The sequence below is a fragment of the Scyliorhinus torazame genome, chromosome 8 (assembly GCF_047496885.1).
Source record: "Scyliorhinus torazame isolate Kashiwa2021f chromosome 8, sScyTor2.1, whole genome shotgun sequence".
In the NCBI taxonomy this organism is placed as follows: domain Eukaryota; kingdom Metazoa; phylum Chordata; class Chondrichthyes; order Carcharhiniformes; family Scyliorhinidae; genus Scyliorhinus; species Scyliorhinus torazame.
In genome coordinates, this window is record NC_092714.1 from 232482438 (window position 1) to 232503363 (window position 20926).

Below are 20926 nucleotides of genomic sequence, written 5' to 3' on the forward strand. Positions count from 1 at the left end.
TAACCACTGTGCCAGCAGTATAGAGACTTTATTAACTTGTTACATCTTCACCCCTCCCTGCCTCTACCTAACCATATGACAGTGTATTGGAAATAATTTACTGCAGATGTTAAGAGTGGAGTGATTCCTCAACAGCTCTTGAGTTGTTAGCATAGGAGACCATGCACTCAGTTCAAAATCTGTCTTCACAACTTGAAGTGGAGCTTGACTCGATTTGAAGTTTAGAAGTATCGAGTGACATGTTTGTGGCAGATCCTACAGACTGGCTGATGTGTTCCAATAAATATTTGTTGCACTTAACAAAGCTTTTTATTAGCAAGAAAAGGTCAGTTTCCAGCTTGTTATTTGGAACCTTGCACAATGCTCTTCCAAAATACACGGTGAACTTGTTTGATGGTGATCGTTGAAAGTTGCCCAATTAAGCAGCATGTAACTTCAACCATGGTAAAAACACATTATTGATTTTATTGGAGAATTTTCCCAAATAATTATTACCTAACATGTATATAATGTTGAGAGATCAATTTGTTTTATAGTGTGATGATTGGACGATTTTAGGAATATTGGCGTCTAAATATTGGGACAAGTTGAGAGTTAAAAGCCTAGGAGTATTGTGTGTTTGGCTGCACTGGTCATGTTTATAAAAAGGATTTTGTTTTGCTTCTAGTAAATGGGTGAAATTGACCAGGAATGTGTTTTTCAGTCTCGGGTAATGGACTGTGGTTTGACTGGAGAGGTCCCTGAGGGTTGATGTGCTTTTGCAGCCTGCAGATATAATTTCTTTAGCTTGGTGAGATGAGGTCATTGCTGGGTGGAGCCCAGAGAGGCAGTGAGTTCGGAGAAGCTTTGAGAGACAGAGGAGCTGAGTTCTTATCTTCTGAGCCCACAATTCTTTCCAAGTCAGATAGTTGAAAGAAGATAGTAATATTTTAAAACAAAACAGTTCTGAAGTCAAGGAAGAGACTGAAACATCTAGTTGAAGCAGCTATTTGCAGATATTCAGCCTGTTGCTCTCTTTGGTTGGCTCTGAATATGGCGGTCAATATGGTTGCCTTCCTTAATCCTAATTATGTTTGCTCTAGAGTCGCCAGGTATCTTTCGATACCCGAATACTGATCAAAGACTCAGTACACCAGTTAGTTAGTTCAAAGTCGATGCATATTTATTTACACACACAGTGAAATCTACTCCTGCACGGAAACGCTACAGACTAAACTATCACCACTGCTATAGCCTATACTTAGCTTCGGGCGCCCACTCAGTCAGAGGAACAATGGCCGTTGTTCGGTTCTGAGGCTGCTGGGGTCGAACTGGTACAGGGGAACAGTTAAGGTCATCTGTCTGGTAACGTGCGTTGACTTTGGACTTACTTGCTTCTGGTGCAGCTGGTGGGCGGGTCTCTCCACTGTGAGAGCCAAGTCCAAGAGAGTCATTCTCTCTTGGGGACTCCTTCTTATACCCAAAGGGGCTTCGCGCTCTTTAGGCGGGCCTTTTACTTGGCTCCAATCGATTGGGTCGTTTCTTGATCATTCCTATTGATTTCATCCAATAAAGGGGTGTGTGCCCTGATGGCTGGGTGTGTCCTAGGTGGCCGTTGGCCTGCTTTGTTTCGGTCTCCTCTGGCCGGCCGGGGTGTCTGCCTTAGTATCGGTGACTCAAATGTTACTCTCTTGTTCTCGGAGAAGGGCCATTAGTATGCTAATGGGCCTACAGGTTTGGTCTTGTCTGGGAGCTGCGGCTCCAATATACAGACAAACTCTGTACCTGCTTGTTTTCTCAGCATTGTCCATTTTCCCTGCAATCTTTGCAGAGTGTCCATTTTGTAATCGGGAAGTGGCCATCCCAGATGGCTGCACTCTCCTTGTGATCCTCAACGCGAAGCATGAAGGATCACATTACCGCGTCGTCTTCGTTCTCTGACCAAGCTGGGCACCCATAAGCACTTCACAGGCTCTACACTGCTCTGTCCTATGAATTGCAACTTTCCCGAAGTTATTTTATCTACATCTTATAAAACTCTATGGGACGCTACGACATTCAGGCATGCATTACAAAATAAAAAAACTGGAACCTCTAACTATCCTAAATAAACTATCCTCACTTAAACAATCAAAAATAATCTACAACATTTTAAACTGTACAAATAGCAGCAACACAAGTCTCTCTGGCTTGGCAGTCAAGCACCGAGGTTTACATTTCTTTATTAAACGAACAAAACACACAAAAAAAAACCAGATGCACTTTAATTCACTTAAAGGGGTTGGGGGGTTTGTTGGAGTCCGAAGATAGGGGATCTAAATGTGTATACCAGAGTGCGGTTGCGGGAGGCTCTCCTCCACCATTTTCTGAGTCTTAAGTGCCTGCACGACACTGCAGAATATCGCCAGTACTAAGAGTGCTTCTACGATGTAAGATAGTGAATACCAGGTGATAAAGTTGTCACACCAGTGGGTGTTGGCAACTGTATCGGGGGTAACTATCTCGGGGTACAGTGTATGGCAGGGGTGGGAATCATTCACAGCCTGTGTGGTAGGGGTCAGAGGGGTAGCATCCATGCGCAACTGAAGAGATCCCGCTAAGATCCAGGTGAAAAACATGAAGGTTGTCTTCATCTTTCCTTTTGTCGGTCTTTTTCTTCCTCTGGGGTTCCTGAGTTTCCGGAGTTCTATGGACACAAGCATAATATCTGTTATTATCTTGCTTAAGATCTCGTATGTTTGTCTGTCTGTCCTTTGTTGCCAGTTACCCATTATAATTGGTCGCCATCTGTGACTCCCTCATTTTTTTTTTCTTAAACGAATATTTGGACAAGACATCCGAGAAAAATACTGACACAGTGCGAGCCATCTCGCAACTTGTGCGATCTACCATCCTAGTGTTTGAGGATGTAAATAGCATACGGAAGCAACCTAAGGGTCGCCAGAAACAAACAAAAAAGTTGCGAACTAAAAGTGCCAAAATGCGGTGTGTATGGGCCGCGGCGGGTAAGACTGGGTGGAATCCCCGGGTACGACGGTGATCAGTGCTGTTTGTGCTCTACCGAGCATAGCTGACCAGAGGTGCGGGGTCGTCAGGCAGGGCGGGGACCAGTGCAGTTTCTCCACTGCCTGAGGGACTGGCAAGAACGGGTAAGAATGTGGTCGTCGTGGGGGCTGCCTCGTGATTACCTTCGAATCAGGAGAGTAGTTATGATTGGTTGTCTGCGGACAAACTTGTTCCATTAACTGCCGGTGGGCGTTAAAAGAGTGGTGGCGTGGGGCCATGAAAATTTTTAAATTCACAAACTACATTTAACATGCACAATAACGAACAAACATACATAACAAACATGGCGCAGGTTCCATCAGAAAGGACAACGTATCTCTCCATCGATTCCTTTTTACCATCAGGTGGACACCTCATTGCTCAGTAGCGAACAGGGTCGCAAAGGGATTCGTTTGGTGGGAGTCAGACTCTATGTCATCATCTTCTCCCGGCTGCCATACTCTTGACTGGAGTAGTTTGGCTAAAGCTGCTTGGGGCGAATTGGGGTCCATTTCATCATTCCGGATGAGCCTGAACGAATTGTCTCGGTGCCAAAATCGTGTGTCGAGGTTGGAGCTACTAGGTTTTAATCCGTAATCGTCAGGCGGTGGGTCTGGGTCAGGGGCTTTGATGTACGTGATTTCGAAGGGGTCACTGGAATCCTGCTCGGATTCGCTGGGAGTGGGGCCTGGTGCAGGGGTGTAATCATAATGTGGTGTGCTGTGGCTGTCGTCATTGCTATCACTATCACTGTTGTTGTCGCTGCTGGTTGAAAGAAGGGAGAGGCGGAGTCGTGCCTCTGGGGATGGAGTTGAAGATGTGTCTGAGGACGGGCTGGACTGGCTGGGGGAGGGTAGGAATGCGTCATCTGTGGGCAGGGCGTGCTCATCTGCTGCTGCAAGCGAGATGTGGTGTGCATGGTTGTTCTGCGAGCCATGAGCCTTAAGCTGGTTTATGTGAAACCACGCAGACTTGCCATTGGGATATGTGATCTTGTATACGGAGGGGCTGACTTTGTCTGAAATGGAGTACGGTCTGGAAAATTTGGGGGAAAGGAATGAACTGGGGTTGTATAGGGAAAGCATCACTTGCTGCCCTACCACAAACTCGGTGGCGTGTACCATTTTATCAAAGCAAGCTTTGCTTTGTTTCCTCCTGGTCCCAAGTCTCACAGCTGCTGCGAGCTGGGCTGCCTTTATATTCTCAATAAGCTGCTGTACAGCATTTTCATGCGTGAGGGCGGTGACTGTGGGGCTGGCCAAATCCAGTCCTAATAAATACTCTGTCCCTTTCATGGGCGTCCGGTCATGAGGGTGTGGGGGGTGTATCCTGTGGACGTGGATACCGTGTTTGGTAAGAACATTAAAGCAAATAGGAGAACTGAATCCCAGGTGCTGTTGTTCTGTTGCACCATTTTCCTGAGAGTGGCTTTTAAAGTTCTGTTCATTCTCTCTACAACGCCGATTGACTGGGGGTGGTATGCGATGTGAAACTTCTGCCTAATTCCGAAAATTGTGAGGATGTTTTTCATTACTTGCCCTGTAAAATGGGAGCCTTGATCGGACTCTATACTGCATGGGAGGCTCCAACTTGTAAAGATGTGCTGTGTCAGGATTTTAGCTGATGTTTTGGCCGTATTCGTTCTGGATGGAAAAGCTTCCACCTATTTTGTGAAGGTGTCGATGACCACCAACACTTACTTAAAACCATTTCTGCAGGGGAGGGGTAGGGGCCCTATGTAATCTATCTGCAAATTCGTCCAGGGGCTATTAATGGGGCAGGTGCGACTCAGCTGAGCCTTTCTTTCATATCTGTCCGGATTGTTCTGGGCACAGATCAAGCAATTTTCAATCTAATGGGTTATATCGGCTTTTAAATCAGGCCACCAGCAGAGGGGTCCGAGGTGGGTTAGGGAGGGTTCAATTCCTTGGTGTCCATGATTGTCATGGAACTGACAAATCTGTTTCCTGTCCTGGCTGGGAACAACATAAATGCCGTCTTTCAAAATCACACCGTCATGTGTGGTTATTGCGTTCTTAAACTTATCGTACGGGGCTGGGAAGGTTCCTTTTAAAAACTTCCCTGAGCTTTTCATCTTCCTTTTGGGCTTTCGCTAGATCCTGTGAGACCTGAACCCCGTGTACTGGGGTGCTCTCGGGTGGGAGAGGGGGGGTTCCAAAAGTAACCATGTCTGGAACCTACCTTCGCTAAGGCGCCTGCTTTAACGTTACCGGGGGGGAAGAACGGTGATGACTGCGAACCTTAATGATACCATATTTCCCAAATTTAGCTGTCTCTAGGATATGCCGGAGTAATGGGGCTGAGGATAGGGGCTTTCCGTCTGCGGAAACTAATCCTCTAGTTTCCCACAGGGGCACGAATTCTGTTCAACTGTTGCAGACATATGAACTGTCCGAATATATGTCTGCTGGGGTCGGAAACGAGTCAGGGTGATCAAAAATGTAATCTATGGCTGCCAGTTCTGCTGCCTGCGAGCCTAGATGTCCTGGGAACTTTAATGAAATCTCTTCAAGGGCGCGTCCCTGCGCGTCCTCTACATAAATGCCGCAACCGTGATTCACTTTCCATTCAAAACTGTGGAGCAGCCATCCACATAAATTTTCAGGGGTGCGCACGTGTCTGTGGGCTGGGGTCTCTGGGATGTATTACCTGCTTTCCTTGGAGCTGACTTGGGTATAAATGGGCCTGAATTATGGCTTGTGGTGATGATCTCACACTCGTGGGGTACCTGCATATTGCAAATTGTCGGCTAGGAAAGTGTGGGTCTTGGTTCTTTTAACCATAATGTCCCGTCCCTGTAAACAAACTGTCCAACGGGCTGCACGGATTTAGCTGACTGTGCCATCTTTAAGTCGACCGTCTAATAATAGTTGTGTTGGGGTGTGTTCAGTGAGAATGGTGATGGGGTTGAGTCCTGTAATGTAGGCGAAGCACTGTACTGCCCAAAAAACTGCGAGCAGGTGCCTTTCGCAGGCAGAAAATCCTTGCTCGACAGGATCTAACAAGCGTGAGGCGTATGCTACGGGGCCTAATAGGTCATGGCGTTCCTGGAGGAGCATGGCCTAAAGGGTTCGGTCGGTGCTTGCTACTTCGATTGCGTACGGGGAAAGTGGATCTGGGACCTGTAATGCGGGGGCTGTGCTGAGGGTTCTCTTTAATGCATCCACGGAATCCTTGTGCTGTGAAAGCCATTCCCAAGGTGCCTGTTTCTTGAGAAGCTCGGATAGGGGCGCTGCGTTTGTGGCGAAACCGTCGATATGGTTTCGGCAGTAGCCAACCAGTCCTAGAAATGACCGGAGGGCTGTTACGTTATGGGGAAGGGGCAATTTGATGATCGAGTCAATTCTCTTTTGCTCGATCTCGCGTTACCACGAGTGATTACTGTACCCAAGTAAATCACTTTTTCCTGCAAAATCTTCTTGGTGTTGACTTTGCATCCAATCTGTTGTAGGAGTTCAGCGAGAAGCGAAATGTGCTCTCCCTTTGTATCTGTCTGTAGTAGCAAGTCATCTATATATTGGACCAGACAATCGGGTCGGGAAAATTTTGCTAATCCATTTGCCAGCTGTCGGTGGAAAATGGAGGGGGAGTTGTGGATGCCTTGTAGAAGGCACGTCCATGTGTATTGTTGTTTCTGGAATGTAAAGGCGAATTTGTATTGGCACGCTTTATCCAATGGAATGGACCAAAAGCCGTTGCTAAAATCCAAAACTGAAATTTTTTTTTGACTGGAGTCCCTGTTTGAACATGGTCGCGGGATTCATGGCCATGGTGGGGTCTGTTACTGGGGTTACTTTGTTCAGTTCCTGGTAATCAATGGTCAGTCGCCATGATCCATCGGGTTTCCTGATGGGCCAAGTTGGTGCGTTATTTGTGGAGGCTACTGATCGGAGTACGCATTGATCAAGCAGACTCTCTATTACTTTGAAGATGTCTCCCTCTGCTTCTTGGGGAAAACTACTGCTTTTGATGTCTTGGGTTGGGACCTGTAATATTCACTAAGCCAGCGATCTTGCCACAGTCGTGCTTGTGCTGTGCAAATGCTGCTTTATGTTACCGAAGGACTTCCCTAACCTGTTTGTCCTGACTAATGGCTCGAGGGTCGAACCAGAAGTTTCCTACTGCGCTGATTGTGTTTGCATACTCTCCAACTGTGAGCGTGGCGGGGGCTCGTGCTGCCTTTGCCATTCTCCATACACATTTATTTACCGGATCAAATGAGAGGTTGTGGGAGCTCATAAAGTCGATTCCTAGGATGTGTTCGGCAGTCTGGGGTAGATCGACCAAAACTACGGAGATTTTAGTCGTAATGTTCCCTATTTCTATCGCTACAGGGGCTGTGATGTGTCCTTGTTGTAAATGACCTGTGAAGCCGCTGAGTGTGATGGCCTCGTGTCTCGTTGATACATCGTGGAGGAATTGAGTGTGGTGCGGGACCCACCTGTGTCCCAAAGAAATTCTAAGGGGTGACCCGGACTTTGCCTGCTACTACCGGTCTACCGGACTTGTCCCAAAGGGTGTCGCAGACCCAAGTTGGGGAGCCCGAACACGGTCAGTCGGTGCCGTTCATGTCTGCGTTCTCTGAACGGGCGCCCACGCTATGGATTGGCAGTGCCCTCTTCTTATTTAGGGTGCCTGTTGGTTTCTCTGCTGCTTTTGGGGCGCGTTGCACTCTCGTGCATAGTGTCCTAATTGTCCACAATTGTAGCATTCCTAGGATTTAGGCTGCGGTGGGCTGTTCCTGCCCTCATTTACCCTTGCGGGGTTCTGGTGTGTCCTAACTGGATGCATGTCTGCCTGCTCTTCCTCTGGTTTTGCCTTGGACGGATTGTTCCCAAGTGCGGGACAATCTTTTCAAAACCCATTTCTCGTTGTTGGCCTCGCCTGAGGGGTCGTAATTTGCGCAAGCTCTCTGTCCTGCCTCTGTCGCATGAGAGACTAGGATTCAAGTCCATTTGGCCATATTATCCGCGGACAAATGGGCACGGGCTAACTCTCCAAATACTGCTGTGGAATGTATCCGCAAGCGTCCAACAAATGCTTAGGGGTGCTTGGTTTTCTTTTGCCTACGCTTGTTTAGGCCTTCTCCGGGGTCCCCTCTGTTATAGCCGATCGCATCCAGGATCGCTGTGTGCATTTCTTGGAGTGTGCCTCCTCCTTCATTCTGTGGGTCGGAAAGGGCTGCCACGACTGAAGCGTCGAGGCTTAAAACTGTGAGCTTCATTTGCTCCTTTTCGTCCAGGCTGTACATGGTAGCCTGCTGTTTAACTCTAGAGGAAAACCTGGTGGGGGTCTGATGTGGGAAGGAACAATTAATTGTTCCGCACGGGTCCCGTAATTGGGTCACGGTTAACGGGGTTGTATATAGGAAATCTGCGTTTCCTTCTGCTGCGGCCCTGCGGTGTGTGGTTACTTGGTTCATGGAGGTGTGTTCTGCCTGTTCAGTCGGGGGTAGGGGTGCTTTCCTTTTCTGGGGTTTTCTTTGCGTACATGCCCCATATACGTATCTGCGGGCAATTTCATTTAACTCCTGCCAATCGGGGCCGTTTTCCTGGTCTAACTGGGGTCCAAACGTACTTTGAAACCCATTCTGGACAGAAAGCAGAGATTGCAATTCTGCAATTTGCTTCCGGCACTTTGCGTGATCTACGGAGCTCTGCCTTTGTTCCGTCATGGAAGTGTGGAGCGCTCGTAGGGCTGCTTTTAAATCATTGCACTGTTTCTGCAATTGCTCTACCTGTTGCTCGGTTTCTTGTCTTACCAAGACCGCGCGTTGCGTGTCCTGGTAGGCCTTTATGGTACTGGGTCTGAAAACTACTTCAATGGGCGAGACCAGACTGGTGTGCCCACTTGGCATCATCCACCTCTCTGTCTCTCGCTGCTAACTGTTTTCATAACTCCTTATTCTCCTTCTCAAATTTGCTCACATTTCCTTCGCTATTTCTGTCTCTCTCCTCAATCTCTCTATGGAGCGTCCGAACGACCACCTCTTTGCCTCGCAATTGTGCCAAGCAGGACACGATTGCCATCGGCTTGCGAGCTTTCCCTAAGCTCTTCTTATGAATCTCTGACAGGTTCTCCCACCAAGTATGTCCTATACTCCTGGGACCTGTTTCGTCATTGGCGCAGAATTCACTCCAAAGGGGCCATCCATTCCCTTTGAGATATTTTCTGATCTCTTCTTCCCATACGGGACACTGTCCTACTCTACTGGTCGCTGCGACCTCGAATTCTTGGGGGTTCATAAGACATTCCATTGCCATTTTCTCTCTTTCTCTGGATTCTCTACTGAATTTGGAACAGGGGGTGATAAAGTGGTGATGTAAACACGGGTACGGCTTAGGCTATTTTCCGGTCGACAAAACTCCCGACAGTTTTACGCAACAAAATCTCTCAGGTTTACCTTGTATCCCTGTTAGTACGCATGCATTAGCATACTTCCGAATCTCTGAGGTTTGATCAGTATCGTTCTCACACTTGTGGTTTTTCTGTTTCCAATTCAAATTTGGGTTCTCTCGGAGTGACTAGGCCACTTCTAGGTTGAGTCCCACCAGAGTCGCCAGTAAATGTTGCTCTCTTTGGTTGGCTCTGAATATGACGGTCAATATGGTCGCCTTCCTTAATCCTAATTATGTTTGCTGTAGAGTCGCCAGGTATCTTTGGATACCGCCACAAGGTTCAAACTCGAATACTGATCAAAGACTCAGTACACCAGTTAGTTAGTTCAAAGTCTATGCTTATTTATTTACACACACAGTTAAATCTACTCATGCACGAAAACTACAGACTAAACTATCACTACTGCTAAAGCCTATACTTAGCTTCAGGTGCCCACTCAAGTCAGAGGAACAGTGACCGTTCGGTTCTGAGGCTGCTGGGGTCGAACTGGTACAGGGGAACATCTAAGATCGTCTGTCTGGTAGAGTGCATTGACGTTGGACTTACTTGCTTCTGGTGCAGCTGGTGGATGGGTCTCTCTGCTGTGAGAGCCAAGTCCAAGAGAGTGATTCTCTCTTGGGGGCTCCTTATACCCAAAGGGGCTTCGCCCTCTTTTGAGCGAGCCTTGAATTTGGCCCCAATCAATTGGGCCGTTTCTTGATCATTCCTATTGATTTTATCCAATAAAGAGTTGGGTGCCCTGATGGCTGGGCGTGTCCTAGGTGGCCGTTGGCCTGCTTTGTTTCGGTCTCCTCTGGCGCCGGGGTGTCTGCCTTAGTATCGGTTACTCAAATGTTACTCTTTTGTTCCCGGAGATGGGCCATTAGTATGCTAATGGGCCTACAGTTTTGGTCTTGTCTGGGAGCTGCGGCTCCAATATACAGACAAGCTCTGAACCTACTTGTTTGCTCAGCATTGTCTATTTTCCCTGCAATCTTTGCAGAGTGTCCATTTTGTAATCAGGAAGTGGCTATCCCAGATGGCTACAAGCCCGAAACTGTAGGGGTTCCAACTGCCAAATCTGTTTTGTAAAGCAAGTATTACTCAATGCCCTGCAAATTTTAAGATGGATTAAGAGTTGTGTGTTTCTTATCTTGTTTATTAATGGTAGATTGTATAGTTGTGTTAAGGGTTAATTGTAAGCTGTTATTTTCAGGTGTGAAGTAAAAAGTTTAATGTTGTTTTTTTAATAAAGTTTTGTTTTCGAAATACCAAAGCCCTATTTCTTTTTCATGCAATCACTCCTGGAGCGAATCATTCTTTCCGCATAGCCTTAAATAAATTAACATATTGGGGTTTCGGTCCAGTATCCTAGCCACTGTTAGGGTTTGGTCTGGGACCATAATAATAAGTATAGTAAGTGGTTTGAGAACCTGATTTTAAAATGTTCATTGTGTGTGACGTCCGTTTTCAAATGTGAATTTTACTTGAGAGAAATTCTGAACTCGCAAAGTAGTAAAATGATGTGCATGCGTAAATTAGCTGCAACCCCAGGAGGTAGTCATTCATGATATAAGTAAGCAACCTGGACTGTGTCAAGCCGAAATCTGTAAAATATTCGTCACTTCTGCAACAGTACTAAGTTGTAAGTTTATAAAGTATTTCCGATTTCTGCTTTTAAAATAATTTCATGATCAACTGAATAAATTCTCTTTATCTTTATAGCTATAAAGGCGCATCTGAAAAAGTTGAAGATTTGAATAAGACAATCACTCAGACTGAAGTGTGAGTGATCTTTCAATGGTTCAGAAATTGGTGCAAGTGAGATGGGATATAACTGTGGGTGTTTGTGTTCAGAGAACCTTGTTTACTTATCACATGGTGAAATACTAAATGAAATAAACATTCAAATCAGATACCGTGCTTAAGTTACTCTTGCCTTCCTTGGCTGCTTAGTGGGTAAATGCATTGTCCCTCAGATTGAGCCACATCACTGCTTTAAGGACATCCTATTAAAGTGTTTTTATTTTGCATTAATTGCTTTTGAAGTACAATTACTGTTGCTGTGTAAATTGATGCATCTTATAAGCACTGCAGTGGCTGTCATGTGACAGACATCCTCGCCATTTAAGGCGTGACTTTTTTAACGTGAGTTGGGGCAAGCTTAAAGAGGATAATGCCTTTAAATTTTTCAAGGTGACAAATTTATTCTAGTGGGTATGTAGTTGTCAAAGATTAAAATTTGCTGAGATTAATTGCACTTCCCTTTAGATCATGGTAAACATGGCTTAAATTTCTTCAGCCCATCTATATTAAAAATAGTGCCGTTTTCCTTTTTTATATTATTGCAGGTTGTTGATTTTGCCACTTAAGTCCTCTTTCAACTTGGCTCACTTGATTGCACTTCTACCTTTTGAGTGTGAAATGTTTAGTTCAAGCCACATCCAGCATTTGAACACTTCAGTGCATTGAGCAAGTGTTGTATTGTTGGAGAGGCTACCCAACCCTTTAAGTGAGATGTTAAGTCAAGCTCCTGGCTCTGAATGCTTTAGGTAGACGTTTGGGATCTTTTGGCACTATTTAGGACAGGATCAGCGAGTTCCCCTGGTTGTCACTCTTCTCTCAACCGCCGTTACCAAGAACAAGTTAACTGGCCTTTCATCCACGGCTACCACATTTACCCATATAAAAGTAACTACACAATTTAATTCACTTTATGCGAACACTTTGGGAAATTTTGTAACGTATAAGATGCTTTTGGTTGCTTTCAGCCTATGAGCTGAATGTCCAATTGCCAACTTCTGTAACAAATAAGTTTCTCTGAAATGCAGTTTTCCTTCTTGCATGGTCTGGTGTAAATGCATCTAGAGTTTTACAATGGGCAACTAAGGGCACTTAACATGCCAGGAAGGGTTGGGAAACTTGGTTGGGTGGGAAATTTGATTATGTTGGGTTTGCTTACCTGATGTTGAAGGTATAACCGGGGTGGTTGAACTCTGAACCAGGGGAGTGAAGTGATGTTCCTCCTTAGCATTCGTACTAGTATCTAGCTTTGTATTGTGCAAACTCTTGGTATTTTGAGATATCTAGTCTTGGAGGCTTTTATATTTCATATTACACTAAAGTTGTTTCCTTGTGATGCTCTTGTGTGCTTAGAAATGTGATTCAGGTTAGTCTCCACTCAATGAAATTGCTACGCTGAATGCCAGTGCAGTGTTTGGACATTCTTGTCCTTGCTCACCATGGCTGCCTGGAACAGGACCGAAACCGATGGCTCTTGACTGCGACAGGAAAACTATCATTGAGTTGAGGCTCTCTGACGAGAGTAATGCACATAAATTAGCATCCTGAGGCACATTGTAGAAGTATTGGATATATAAACTCTGTTTCAGCTAGGATGAGAATGAGACACCAAATATCATACTATTATTTAATTTGCGTACCTCTGTGCTGATGTCTGGATGCTCATAGTATGATGCCAGTCCATGGAGGTGTTGAAGCTGGTTAGCCGCATTTAATAGCCTGACTTAGCCGTAGAAATGGCTTTCCTTGCTGTTGCTTGGCTTGTAGAATCATTTGGGATAACCTTTGGTGGTGCTGCTAGATTAGTAGGAGTTGCATGCCAGAAACAAGTGGTATCTATGCAATATAACAATGTCTCTTGCAGTTTCCTCTTTGATAGCTTCTGGCTATCACACATTGGACAAAACCTGTCCTTGACTGGTGCACATACATAGTGAATGCAAATTTTTGAAACTATTTTCCAAAATTAGGCCATGGAGAAGAGAAGCAAATAACAGGTCATTGTTGAAAATTCATTTTGAGGTAACTCATTGCTTGCAATGCAAATGCCTGTGAAACTCCTTTAGGTGATCCTAAATCTTTTCAACGATGGGAGTATAATTAGGAAACATTTTTAGTTTTTCTGGTATTTCCAGTTGCGTTCTTAGTCATAGGATTTTGTGGATCTCTGTAACTAGGTAAATAAGATATCCACACATATTGCAGTACACGTCCGCTGGTTGGTGCAATGGTGAATTTCTTTACTTTGTGTCGTGTTCAATCGCACTGCTTTGCCAGTGATCCTAATATCGCTACAATGGGTCAAAATTTCATCCACCTCAAGTTCTTGAAAACCAATGCCATTGTTTCTGTCCCATCTTCTTGCTCCTCCGCCATTCCACAAGATGCATTTCTTCAGTAAAATGTTACAATATGGGCAACACGACGGCACAGTGGTTAGCACTGCTGTCTCACGCCGCTGAGGACCCGGGTTCGGTCCACGCCCCGGGTCACTATCCGTGTGAAGTTTGCACATTCTCCCCGTGTCTGCGTGGGTCTCGCCCCCACAACCCAAAGATGTGCAGGGTAGGTGAAGTGGTCACGATAAATTGCCCCTGAATTGAACATAAAGCTAATACAAATGTTACATCAACAACTTTTGCTGTATTCTTCCATCCCAGTATGCAACGATTAGCTGTGCAACTTGGCATGTAAATATATATTTTGCCTGGTACAAATGGATCTACAGGCAGGGATAAAATGTCTACCCTAAGCTCTGCTCCATACTGGGATGCCTTTGTGCTCTTATCCCTCGTTAGTTGTTGAATGTGGGGGAAATTTTTAATGTACCTCCTTCAGAATACGATGCATTTAGGTGATGTTCTTTTTTTCGTTGAGTCAAACTGTGCTTTGTAGCTCAAGTGGAATCTCAGCACTCTGAGCCCTTTTGCAGGGATGGGGAGAGCGAGCACAAGAATCTGGAAGAGATTTAGAGGCCTAGCAGGGCTTTGCATTAAATCCATGCATAGCTTTTTTTTTAAAATTTAGAGTATCCAATTCATTTTTTTCTAATTAGGGGCAATTTAACGTGGCCAATCCACCTACCCTGCACATCTTTGGGTTGTTGGGGCGAAACCCACGCAAACACTGGGAGAATGTGCAAACTCCAGACGGACAGTGACCTGGGCCGGGATTGAACCTGGGACCGTGGCGCTGTGAGGCAGCAGTGCTAACCACTACACCACTGTACTGCCCTTTAAATCCATTCATACCTCGAGTGCTTTTGCAGTTATCCATGTTTTTCACATGAGATAGTTTCCCAAGCCCCATACTTTTAATCAATCCATTTATACTAAGACAAGAATCAAGTACTCCTGTTGTGTTCTCTCTTGCTCTGCGCATTCCCTTCATACAACACTGACACAGGATACACTATCCATTAGTGGCTCAAAATGAGATTACGCAGTGATTTGAGAGGAAATCGCTACAATTCATGAATCTCAGAAATAATCTGAGTGTTGTCAGTATCATTTTGACAACAACAGGCCAAGCAACACTCATGGAGAAAGAAACAATTATTGTTTTCGGTCAATGATCTTTCGAACTGGAAAAAAATCTCTTCAGTAGATGTCTTCGAGATCACATCTGTAGGTTTCAAAGAAAGGTGATTAAGTTTACGTTCGTAGATGGTCTCAGGAATTAGCAAGACAGCAGCCCCCGTATAGACCTCCATTTTAATAGGTTCAATTTTGGTATTATCCAAAAACTGAGTGAACCACTCGGGACTGAGAGCTGTATTGAAGCAGCAATTTCTAATGTCTCCAGACTTGGGATTTTGTTCCGTTAATTATTGAATGGCCTCATTTTTCAATACACACGAAACGGCGGCATGGTCGCACAGTGGTTAGCACTGTTGCTTCACATCTCCAGGGTCCCAGGTTAGATTCCCGGCTTGGGTCACTGTCTGTACGGAGTCTGTATGTTCTCCCCATGTCTGCGTGGGTTTCTTCTGGGTGCTCCGGTTTCCTCCCACAGTCCAAAGATGTGCAGGTTAGGTGGATTGGCCACGCTAAATTGCCCTTGGTGTCCAAAAAGGTTAGGGTGGAGGCGTGGGCTTAAATAAGGTGCTCTTTCCAAGGGCTGGTGATGACTCGATGGGCCGAATGGCCTCCTTCTGCACTGTAAATTCTACAATTCTATGATCTCTAATTGTGTCATTTAACGAGTCATGAAATTTGCAAAACTCCAAGTCATTTTAGGGTTGCAACAAACTGCACGATATTTTCCTTTTCTAACTGATTCATAGAACATAGAACAGTACAGCACAGAACAGGCCCTTCGGCCCTAGATGTTGTGCCGAGCTTTGTCCGAAACCAAGATCAAGCTATCCCACTCCCTGTCATTCTGGTGTGCTCCATGTGCCTATCCAATAACCGCTTGAATGTTCCTAAAGTGTCCGACTCTACTCTCACAGCAGGCAGTCCATTCCACACACTAACCACTCTCGAGTACAGAACCTACCTTGGACATCCCTCCTATATCTCCCACTCCGAACCTTATAGTTTGCCCCCTTGTAACAGCTACATCCACCCGAGGAAATAGTCTCTGAACGTCCACTCTATCTATCCCCCTCATCATCTTATAAACCTCTATCTATTAAGTCGCGCCTCATCCTCCTTCGCTCCAATGAGAAAAGCCCTAGCTCCCTCAACCTTTCCTCATAAGACCTACCCTCCAATCCAGGCAGCATCCTGGTAAATCTCCTCTGCACCCTTTCCAATGCTTCCACAGCCTACCGATAATGAGGTGACCAGAACTGCACACACTACTCCAAATGTGGTCTCACCAGGGTCCTGTTCAGTTGCAGCATAATCCCACGGCTTTTCAACTCAAGCCCCCTGTTAATAAACGCTAACACATTATAGGCCTTCTTCACGGCTCTATCCACTTGAGTGGCAACCTTCAGAGATCTGTGGACATGAACCCCAAGATCTCTCTGTTCCTCCACATTCCTCAGAACCCTGTCGTTGACCCTGTAATCCGCATTCAAATTTGTCCTCCCAAAACAAATCACCTCGCACTTATCAGGGTTAAACTCCATCTGCCATTTTTCGGCCCAGCTCTGCATCCTATCAATCCCATCCAGTACTCCACCAATCTTGGCGTCATCAGCAAATTTACTGACCCACCCTTCAGCCTCCTCCTCCAAGTCATTTATAAAAATCACAAATAGCAGAGGACCCAGCACTGATCCCTGTGGTACATCGCTGGTAACTGGTCTCCAGTCTGAAAATTTTCCATCCACCACCACCCTCTGTCTTCTATGTGATAGCCAGTTACTTATCCAATTGGCCAAATTTCCCTCTATCCCACACCTCCTTACTTTCTTCATGAGCCGACCATGGGGAACCTTATCAAACGCCTTACTGACATCCATGTATACGACATCAACTGCGCTACCTTCATCTACACACTTAGTTACCTCCTCAAAGAATTCAAATCAAATTTGTGAGGCAAGACTTACCCTTCGAATCCGTGTTGACTATCCCGGATTAAGCTGCATCTTTCCAAATGGTCATTAATTCTATCCCTCAGGACCTTTTCCATTAACTTACCGACCACCGAAGACTAACTGGACTATAATTACTAGGGTCATTCCTAGTCCCTTTCTTGAACAGAGGAACAACATTTGCCACTCTCCAGTCCTCTGGCACTATCCCCGTGGACAGTGAGGACCCAAAGATCAAAGCCAAAGGCTCTGCAATCTCATCCCTTGCCTCCCAAAGAACCCTAGGATATATCCCATCTGGCCCAGGGGACTTGTCGACCCTCAGGTTTTTCAAAATTGCTAATATATCTTCCCTCAGAACATCTACCTCCTCCAGCCTACCCGCCTGTATCACACTCTCATCCTCAAAAACATAGCCCCTCTCCTCGGTGAACATTGAAGAAGAGTATTCATTCAACGCCTCCCCTCTCCTCGGTGAACATTGAAGAAAAGTATTCATTCAACGCCTCTCCTATCTCTTCTGACTCCATGCACAAGTTCCCACTACTGTCCTTGACTGGCCCTAACCTCACCCTGGCCATTCTTTTATTTCTCACATAAGAATAAACGGCCTTGGGGTTTTCCTTGATCCAACCCGCCAAGGACTTCTCATGCCCCTTCTAGCTCTCCTAAGCCCTTTTTTTAGCTCATTCCTTGCGACCCAACTGAACCTTGTTTTCTCATCCTTACGCTTCCTTTTTCCTCTTAACAAGACATTCAACCTCTTTTGTGAACCATGGTTCCCTCACACGGCCATTTCCTCCCTGCCTGACAGGGACATACTTATCAAGGACACGCAGTATTTGTTCCTTGAACAAGCTCCACTTTTCATTTGTGCCTTTCCCAGACAGTTTCTGTTCCCATCTTGTGCTCCCTAATTCTTGCCAAATCGCATCATAATTACCCCTCCCCCAATTATAAACCTTGCCCTGCCGTGTGGCCCTATCCCTCTCCATTGCAATAGTGAAAGAAATCGAATTGTGGTCACTATCTCCAAAGTGCTCTCCCACAAACAAATCTAACACTTGGCCCGGATCATTACCCAGTACAAAATCCAATGTGGCCCCACCTCTTGTCGGCCTATCCACATTGTGTCAGGAAACCCTCCTGCACGCACTGTACAAAAACTGCCCCGTCCGAACTGTTCGACCTATAGAGGTTCCAATCAATATTTGGAAAGTTAAAGTCACCCATGACAACTACCCTGAGACCTCCACACCTATCCATAATCTGCTTTGCAATTTCTTCCTCCACATCTCTATTACTATTTGGGGGCCTATCGAAAACTCCTAACAACGTGACCACTCCTTTCCTATTTCTAACTTCAGCCCATATTACCTCAGTAGGCAGATTCCCCTCGAACTGCCTTTCTGCAGCCGTTAAACTATCCTTGATTAACAATGTTACTCCTCCACCTCTTTTACCACTTTCCCTACTCTTACTGAAACATCTGTACCCCGGAACTTCCAACAACCATTCCTGTCCCTGTTCTAACTATGTCTCCGTAATGGCCACAACATCGTAGTCCCAAGTACCAATCCACTCTCTCAAGTTCACCTATCTTATTCCGGATGCTCCTTGCATTAAAGTAGACACACTTCAACCCACCTTCCTGCCTGCCGGTACACTCCTGCGACCTTGATCCCCTCCTCAGTACCTCACCACTACTCAACACTGGCTTCTGGACTACAGCTCGTTTTCCCATCCCCCTGACAAATTAGTTTAAACCCCCCCCCCCCGAAGAGCCGTATTTTCCTCCCAGGATATTGGTGCCCCTCGGGTTCAGGTGTTTGTACAGGTCCCACCTTCCCCAGAATGTGCTCCAATTATCCACGTAACTGAAACCCTCCCTCCTACACCATCCCTGCTGCCACGTGTTTATCTGCACTCTCTTCCTGTTCCTCACCTCGCTAGCACATGGCACCGGCAACAAACCAGAGATGACAACATGTGGTTTGCCCTGGCTCTCAGCTTCCACCCTAGCTCCCTAAATTCCTGTTTTAAATCCTCGTACCTACTCTTACCTATGTCGTTGGTACCGATGTGTTCCACGACGTGTGACTGTTCCCCCTCCCCCTTCAGGATTCTGAAAACACGGTCCAAGACGTCACAGACCCTGGCACCCGGGAGGCAACATACCATCCGTGAGTCTCTTTCGTTGCACAGAACCATCTATCTGTCCCTCTAACTATCGAGTCCCCAATAACTATTGCTCTCCTGCTCTCCCCCCTTCCCTTCTGAGCCACAGGGACAGACTCAGTGCTGAAGATCCGGTCACCGTGGCTTACCCCTGGTAAGTCTCTGTCGTCCCCCCCCCCCCCCCCCCCCCCCCCAGTATCCAAAGCGGTACACTTGTTACTAAGGGGAACGACCACAGGAGAATCCCTGTATTGACTGCTTCCTCCCAGCCCCTCTCACCGTCACCCATCTATCTTCATTCTTCGGAGTAACTACATCCCTGAAGCTACTATCTATGACCACCTCTGCCTCCCAAACGATCCAAAGTTCATCCAGCTCGAGCTTCAGTTCCCTAATGCGGTTTCTGAGGAGCTGGAGAAGATGATGGGTGCACTTCCCACAGGTGAAATCAGCAGGGACACTGACGGCATCCCTCACATCAAACATTCTGCAGGAGAAACATTGGGAGACCAGGAGACCATCCCCCCTAGATAACCTGCGGTAAAAATAAGAAAAAGAAAGAAAGATTCCTTTGATGAAAATGAAACATCTCTGCAATAATCAACGGCTTTGGTAAATAATGATCTTAGAATATTTGAAACAAACCTGGGCATCTCTGGCTGAACTAACCTTCTTAGTAAATTAAAAGTTTTGTTTCCAATTGCACTTAGGAATGCAGGGACCTTAATCTCTTCCGAAATTTTATTGACTAGAATATGATGATGGAATCTCTCCGAATATGATTTTCAGTTCTGAGCCCTCATCAAAAGAGCCCATGTCATTTTTCACGGTATCGGACTGCTCTCCCCTTTCGCTTAATTCAATGGTCTTGTTCATTCACGATGGGTTAGCAATTTGTAACAGCTTTAACTTTCATGCAAGTTATGATCTTTTCTTCCATACCCCGCTCTACCTCTGTGTCTTACTGTACTGCATGTGGCAAACCCTTCAGCCTGATTCATCGGATTGCCGGGTTAAAAGCGGTATGGGCTCTTTTGAATTTTTGCCCCAAAACCTTAACAGTTCCGATGCTCGCAAATTCTGACTTTCTGTTCTGCCATCTTGGACATGCAACTATCCATTCCTTATTCTAAATCACTGATATGTAGTGAAAAGCTGAGATTCCAGTACAGATCCGAGGAAACACAACTTGTCACATTCCACTAATCGGATTGCATCCCTCTTTTCCATCTCCCAATTAATGTACCAAGGTTACTTCCACTTCCATGTGCTGCCATTTTATTTTTGTTGCAACTAATCCCATGTACAGAATCTCACTAAATGCCTCCTGGTAGTCCATGTAAACATTTAACCCCTCTCTTTGCTAGTGACTTTCTCCAAGGATCCAGCTGGATTGGTCAGTCATGACCTACCATTGATGAATCCAAGCTGACTCTTTGATTAGCTTATACTTGTTTATGTACTCAGCCACTCTGAAGTTGCTAATAGATTCCAATAACTAAGCCACAACTGTCAAAATTACAGGTTTCTGGTACCACCTCAAATGGAGTGGCATTTGCAGTTTTTCAATTCAATGGTGCACTTCCCTAATCTGTTGAACTTTAGCAAAACATGACTAACTCGGCTTCAGTCTCTCCACCTGTTTCTTTTAACACCTTCGAGTGAAAATCATTAGTTCCTGGTAATTTGCCTTGAGTTCTGTTCGTCACTCTAATATTATGCTAAATTAATTCCCACAATTCATTTTTCAGTTCTTGTTTCTCGACTGAAAATGGACACACCATAGTCATAGAATCATACAGCACGGGCGGCACAGCTGCACAGTGATTAACACTGTTACCCCATAGCGCCAGTGACCTTGGTTCAATTCCAGCCTTTGGTGACTGTCTCTGTGGAGTTTGCACGTACTTCCCGTATCTACGTAGGTTTCCTCCGTGTGCTCCAGTTTCCTCCCATAGTCCAAAGATGTGCAGGTTGGGTGGATTGGCCATGCTAACTTGGCCCTTATGTGCAGGTTAGGTTCTGGGGTTACGG

The 20926-nt window shown here is 45.7% G+C and overlaps 1 protein-coding gene across 12 annotated transcripts in view; it reads left to right on the forward strand.

The window, feature by feature from the left end:
- The window catches only part of LOC140428448 (tumor protein D54-like), a 115723-nt gene that overhangs the window by 25533 nt on the left and 69264 nt on the right, over positions 1-20926 (forward strand). For 6 of the 12 annotated variants that reach the window (XM_072514912.1, XM_072514913.1, XM_072514914.1 and 3 more), the window contains exon 4: positions 11149-11208. The exons of the other annotated variants lie outside the window; for them this stretch is intronic. In XM_072514912.1, coding sequence (XP_072371013.1) covers positions 11149-11208 — 60 coding nt within the window. The remainder of the gene's footprint in view (positions 1-11148; positions 11209-20926) is intronic. 12 annotated transcript variants of the gene reach the window in all.